The following is a 7,549-nucleotide window of genomic DNA, read 5'->3' as shown; positions in this document are numbered from 1 at the left end:
CAAGGTCCTTTTGAGGATAGCAAAACAGTAATAAATTAATTCAAAGGTGTATTTGGAGATCAAATTAATCTTAAATTTCATTTAACACCTGGCCGGACAGGGACCCAACATATAATAATATAAATACATAAAAATGTGTCTTTTTATGTATTTATATTGTTATATGTTGGGTCCCTGGTTGGCCAGGATTTAAATGACATTTTTTTAAGGTAAAATAAAATTCTTAATTTGGTCTCCAAATTACAAACACCTTTGAATTAATGCATTACTTTTTACCAGAGTGCCGTTTTGTTTTTGGCTACATATAGGCTTACATAGTTATGTATTAAAACAATGGGACCTACAAAGTATTTATCATGCTGTGCAAAGTTATTTACGCCAGAAAAATGGTGTAAAAAGCAATGTAAAAATTCATAAAGTGGTATATTTTCTTTTACACCGTTATATTTATTTCACAACCCATGCAAGTTAATGGGAAAAATTCAAACTGCAAGTAAATTCTGCTAGTGTAAAAGTGAAGATGGATGACCACTATTTTTTTTTTTACATTGGATCTAGGCAAAAGGAGCCTCTTCAAAGAATGTATTAGACCTAAATGTAAGTCAAAATTAAACTCCCTACTCCTGCATGAAAAGAGAATTAGGAGAGAGACAGATGCTGAGAAGGAAAATATAAAGAGTAAATTATTATTTCAAAAACAATACAGAATTTATCATTGATTATATTTAGAGAAATTCTTATTTCATTATGATGACACATATTCAATTACGTATTAGAGTGCCTATTCAGTGTCGGACTGGGCCGGCGGGACACCGGTAAAAATCTAAATTTCAAGCGCGTGCACTGACGTGGCGTTGCATGCACATGCACATGCCCAGCACCGCCAATTGTGCACAACCGCAGCAATTTGATTGGTTGCCATGGGTTACTGCCCATGGGCAAATTTGTCCAGTGTTGATAAATGACCCCAACTGTGTCCCCAGAAGGGGTGAGGGTCAAAATAGGGTGCACAGAATGATCCACTCTGGGCACAGTTGAGACCTTATTCAATGTTTGCATTTGGAAAGGAGGAATAACAGTTTTAAAAATATCCAGGATCAAGATCAACCTAATTACTTAGGGTTAGTGGTCCTCTTGGTATCTCTTAGTTTAAATGGTTCAAACAACAGCTCTGAAATAGCTTAACAAATGCAAAGTCAAATGACTCGTTTTTCAGTATAACAATACGCATCAGTTTTACAATTTAATGTTGCTTGCTCTTAGATTTATGCTTCTGCACTATTGCAGAACACAGGCAATTCAGTCTTGCGCAGAAAACGAAACCAACGTGGAACGCTCCGTCGACCAAATGCGCTTACGCGGTCTATAATAGAGCGTGCGTGCGCCGCATCTTCCGTTTCCGGTTGTTAAGGAGTTGGATTTGTTGATGAGAGCAAGTGAATCAATACATTTGTGGGGTGTTTTTTCGGTCACTTTCTGAGAATGTCGTCTGATAAGAAGCCACCGGTTGATTTGGGTCTTCTGGAAGAGGACGATGAGTTCGAAGAGTTTCCCACCGAAGGTATAGCCTCAGGAACGGGATGGACAAGCGGCATGGCCTGGCATGACTCAGGGTTCTCTCATGTATAGTGATATGTTCCATTCACACACTGCCTCTCTACCAAGGAACCTACATTGTATCTCAGTGCCCAGTCTGCTTTTTCCGCCACATCTACTATTCTAGGGATGTGGGGGTTCTCGATGCTCGTCAGTGTCTATACAAATACAGGGTTCTGTGTCTGTCCTGGGCTACAGGGTTCTGTGTGCGAGTCTTCCCTGGGCTACAGGGTTTTTAGTGTGTGCCTTTCCTGGGCTACAGGGTTCTGTGTGTGAGTCTTCTCTGGGCTACAAGGTTCTAAGTGTGCCTTTCCTGAGCTACAGGGTTCTGTGTGTGAGTCTTCCCTGGGCTACAGGGTTCTGTGTGTGCCTTCCCTGGGCTACAGGGTTCTGTGTGAGTCTTCCCTGGGCTACAGGGTTCTGTGTGAGTCTTCCCTGGGCTACAGGGTTCTGTGTGTGCACCCCCTCCCCCCCGGTTCACAGGGTTCAGTGTGTGTACCCCCACCCTGGGATACAGGGGGTCTGTAGTTATACACCTTTCATCTCTGGTATAGATTTTCCCTTAACCCTGTTATATGCTCCTAACCCCAATAACCCGCCTTGCATTGAGGCCTTGTTTACAAAAGAATGATACCCCACACCAAAAAGCTAAGATGAAACTGTTCATCTTTTTACTTGACTGGTAATATAATTAGCGTTCTCATGTATATTTATATAAAGATGTGGGTCAGCTACTCAAAAATTATGGCTTTCAAATTTTGACACCATGTGTACAATTTCTGTGTCTTAGGAGACTGGGTGGCACATATGCTGCCAAGTTGCTTGTGTATTATGTTGTTCACATCACCTGCTTCTGGTCTCCAGTGAGTTTCTCAACAGGGAATTAAGTGCACCTTTGTTTTGATGGAGCTAATATTCACACTGTACAACTGCATGCAGTAACCTATATCAAATAACCGATATCAAATGAGTCTTCAAATCTGCTTCATATGTTGAAAGCAATATGTTTTTATATTAATACTGTTAGACTTTCTGGCCTAAGTCTTGATTATATATTGTCTAAAATCTATACTAATACCTGCACTGAAACAGAAAGGTATCTAACTAAATTAATTAAATTAGTATTTGTTTTGCTTCATAGACTGGACGGGTTTCGATGAAGATGAAGATACACATGTCTGGGAAGATAACTGGGATGATGACAATGTAGAAGATGATTTTTCAAATCAGTTAAGGTAATGGCTGGTTTTATTTATATATATATATGTGTATGTATATGTGTATGTATGTATGTATGTATGTATGTGTATATATATATATATATGTATGTATGTGTATATATATATATATATATGTGTGTATATATATATATATATGTATGTATGTGTATATATATATATATATATGTATGTATGTGTATATATATATATATATATATGTATGTATGTGTATATATATATATATATATGTATGTATGTGTATATATATATATATATATATGTATGTATGTTGTATATATATATATATATATGTATGTATGTGTATATATATATATATATGTATGTATGTGTATTATATATATATATGTATGTATGTGTATATATATTATGTATGTATGTATGTATGTGATATGTATATATATATATGTATGTATATGTGTGTGTATATGTGTGTATATATATATATATATATATATGTATGTATATGTGTGTGTATATGTGTGTATATATATATATATGTATGTATATGTATGTATATGTGTATATATATATGTGTGTATATATATATATATATATATATATATATATATATATATATATATATATATATATATATATATATATATATATATATATGTGTATATATATGTATGTGTGTGTGTATATATATATTCACTTAGTTAATCGCTGGGTGCTAACCAATTTTATCAATAGTAGTTCAGAGAAAGCACTCACGGCATTGCCCATCAATTGTGTTTCAAGATATATTTATTCGTGCATGGTGCATCAATGCATTTCGGCTGAAGACTCCCATTGTATACTACAGAGCTTATCTGTTGTCTGCTGTGTATCCTGCACCTTTTCTCCTTTTTCAGCCTGTAGCCCAGGAAAGGCACACACAGAACCCTAGAGCCCAGGAAAGGCACACACAGAACCCTAGAGCCCAGGAAAGGCACACACACACACAGAACCCTGGGGGGGGCACATAGAACCTGTAGCTCAGGACAGACAGAACTCTAGTAGAGTTTCGGAAGCAAAAACACCAGTGCTGTGCCACAGTACATTATTTTTTCATACATTTTTTTGGTAACCCAGCCAGACAACATGAAAAGTACAATGTTTGTACTAAATCACATTCTTTTTTTTTTGGATATGTTACGGTCACTGCTTGGGCAAATTATCCCCTTTGTAACATTTGTACTTAAAAGGATGCTGTCATGGGGAAAAATATTTTTTTCCAAAACGCATCCATTAATAGTGCAAATTCTGCATTAAAAATCCATTTCTCAAAAACGCAAACAGATTTTTTTTATATTTTAATTTTGAAATCTGACATGGAGCTAGACATATTGTCAGTTTCCCAGCTGCCCCCTGTCATGTGACTTGTGGAAAAAGAATTGTGTAGGGGTAATGATACCAGGAAGCGCAGAGAACGGCTGCTGAAGTGTCCTTTATTCACCACACGACATGTTTTGATCGGCAAGGCTCTTTTTCAAGTAGAGCCTTGCAGCTCGAAACATGTCGTGTGGTGAATAAAGGACACTTCAGCAGTTCTCTTCGCTTCCTGGTATCATTACCCCTACACAATTCTTTTTCCTCATTCATGCTCTGGATGGGAACAAGGGTGGAAGATACCTGAAAATAATTTGCTAAAGGGCTTCATTACACCAGCGTATAGACTTTATCCATGTGACTTGTGCTCTGATAAACTTCAGTCACTCTTTACTGCTGTACTGCAAGTTGGAGTGATATCAATTATTGTAATATAGTATAATATCGTATACTAATATCAGGTAATTATTTAATATTTTTTGTTGTAGGTACATAGTGAATATTAAGACTCGCCATAATGTTTGATATTTTAAATGGTTATGAAAGTTGCAAATATATATATATATTTTTTTAACAGGGCTGAATTAGAGAAACACGGATACAAGATGGAGACATCATAGCTTCCCCCCTGTGAAGAGCAAATTATCATTTTGTTTATTAAAATATTCTTTCATAGTCTGTCTTAAGTATATTTGTGTTTCTTATTTGGTTTTAATAAATATTTTGCCCCGTTCAAGTGGGTTAGTGGTTTGTAGTAATCACTTTGCGGTTTTATTTTTAGATGTTCTGCATTACTCTTATTTTTCTAAAGGCTGCACTACAGGGTAAATTGCGACCCATCTTGTGTGACTGTGCAACTTTATATTCCCATAGATGTGGTGAAACATGTGCATGTCTTAAACCAGTCTTGTATGTTTAAACATGCAGCTGGACATTGGTATCTGATACCTCCCTTCAAGGAGTGCCCAAAGGAGTATGTGGGGAGCCCTACCTGAAAGCTAGATAGGGTGTGATTGAATGATGAGCCACAAGACAGAGCATGGACCAAAGAAGCCTAGAAGCTGTGTTTAAATGAAGCACAAACAAGAAGTAACTTTCAGGATCCAGGAAGCTTGCTATATTGGTTCATTCTATGGAATATGGATGCTAAACAATAACTCCAGATATGTTTCAGGTGATTCATCATGCTTTTTACATAGTAACATAGTAAGTTAGGTTGAAAAAAGACACACGTCCATTAAGTTCAAACTTTTAACTCTATTTTTTCCTGCCTAACTGCTAGTTGATACAGAGGAAGGCAAAAAACCCACTTGAAGCCTCTCCAATTGCCTCAGAGGAAAAATTCCTTGGCAATCGACCAGTCCCTGGATCAACTTGTACTATGAGCTATCTCCCATAGCCCTGTATTCCCTCACTTGCTAAACACCACCCAGCCAGTTCTTAAAGCTATCTAATGTATCAGCTTGTACAATTCAGGGAGAGAATTCCACATCTTCACATCTCTCACTGTAAAAAAAAAAAAAAAAAACCCCTTCCAAAAATTTAGCCGCAAATTACTTCTTATTTTACTACTCATGTCCAACTTGGTACGCTCTGCAAATGAAACTGTGTTCTCCAAATTCTTTAAATTTATTTAGTTTGATCCAAACTAAGATATAATTAATCCTTATTGGAAGCAGAACCAGCTTATTGGGTGTATTTAACGTTTACAAGATTTATTAGTCGACTTAAAGGGTTGGTTCACCTTCAGGTTAACTTTTAGTATGTTATAGAATGGCCAATTCTAAGCAACTTTTCTATTTTGTCTTCATTTTTTTTTTTTTTTATAGTTTATGAATTATTTGCCTTCTTCTCCTGACTCTTTCTAGCTTTCAAAAGGGGGCCACTGATCCCCTATAAAAACAAATCCTTTCTAAAGCAATACGTTTATTGTTTTTGCTACTTTTTATTACTTATCTTTCTGTTCCGACCATCCCCTATTAATATTCCATATTCTCATTCAAATCAATGCATGGTTGCTAGGGTAATTTGTACCCTAGCAACCAGATTGCTGACACTGCAAACTGGAGAGCTGCTGAATAAAAAGCTACATAATTTAAAAACCACAAATAATAAAAAATGAAAACCCATTGAAAATTGTCTCAGAATATCATCTCTACATCATACTAAAAGTTAACTCAAATGTGAACAACCCATTGAAGATCCGAATTATGTTAAGATCCAGGTCCCAAGCATTCTGAATAACCGGTCCCAATACCTGTACCATCTTATTAAAGGTGAAGACCTAGTATGCCTCCCATTGTGTCAAAATGAAGGCCAATTAAAATCACTTCCAGTTCTCGGAACCTGAATTTATTCAGATGAAAGCAGGGTAGGACATGACTAAAGAAAACTGTTCCCTTGTATCTTGTTTTCAGTTTCCTAGTGGTCTTGTTCTTATGCTCATTACCACATGGACAGTATAACAACTATACCACATATCCATGGGTACTGGTCATATTGGACTTAATAGGTCATAGTATATGAGCAATTCTGTACATATGGGAAGTAAATTTGGTTTATTTAATGTTTAAATGATTTTTAGCAGACCTAAGCTATAGTGATGCAAATTACAGAAAGATTTTTTTGTTGTTGCAATTATGCTGTATGCATTTGCATTTAGCTTTATTTACTATGTATTATTTAATATACTGAAAAATATCAGTATATCCCTCCTGCACCCCTTTGCCTTTTAATTCATAGTACTAAGAACTGTGCAACTTTCCGTCTATACTGCACATTGTAGTTAATGAAAATGGACACAAAGGGGCATATTTATTATGCTGTGTAAAAAAACAGCGGGATTATACACCACACATCGACAGGCTTCGCCATGTAAAAAAAAAAAAAAAGCTTAACATCTTTACGCGTTTTTTTTCTTGGAGTGACTTCTGTAGGAAGTAGTGTAAAATAACGGCGGCAAATCTGGCATTCGCATGGCGTAAAATTACACACACCATGCAATTTTTTACACCGTTTTTTCAGCAAATTTAATTTTACACAGCATAATAAATATGCTCCAAAGTGTAGGATAACTGTTAATTACATTGCAGTATGTCCTGGGGTAAGCGGGTTTAAAGCCATTGTTATGTTCCGTTTAAACAGAGAAATCCTCAATTAAACATATTGCAATCATGAAGCTGAAGTAAATGGCACAGGGAAAATATACTCTTCCACCTGCTTTAAGAGACTATATTGACGTATAGATTTACAGTGTTCCAATTTGTTCTGAATTGCCTTTTAGCCACTGCATGGAAGATTGTGGAAAGACACAATCTCACTCGTACTACGTGCGTCGCTTGATAAGTTCATGACAACAATTGTTACCTGGAATAGCATGCCAGGAAACCGAGTGTAACCTG

At 36.2% G+C, this 7,549-nt stretch overlaps 1 protein-coding gene across 1 annotated transcript; it reads left to right on the top strand.

The window, feature by feature from the left end:
* The first annotated feature begins 1,394 nt into the window (after positions 1-1,394).
* On the top strand, positions 1,395-4,878 carry sem1.S (SEM1 26S proteasome subunit S homeolog). Its single transcript, NM_001085445.1, is given in 3 exon segments — positions 1,395-1,561; positions 2,738-2,831; positions 4,726-4,878. Coding segments are annotated over 3 exon segments (216 nt in total). The 5' UTR covers positions 1,395-1,482; the 3' UTR covers positions 4,769-4,878.
* Positions 4,879-7,549: the final 2,671 nt, after the last annotated feature.

The sequence above is a fragment of the Xenopus laevis genome, chromosome 6S (assembly GCF_017654675.1).
Source record: "Xenopus laevis strain J_2021 chromosome 6S, Xenopus_laevis_v10.1, whole genome shotgun sequence".
In the NCBI taxonomy this organism is placed as follows: Eukaryota; Metazoa; Chordata; class Amphibia; order Anura; family Pipidae; genus Xenopus; species Xenopus laevis.
This window is presented reverse-complemented; position numbering and strand designations above follow the sequence as displayed.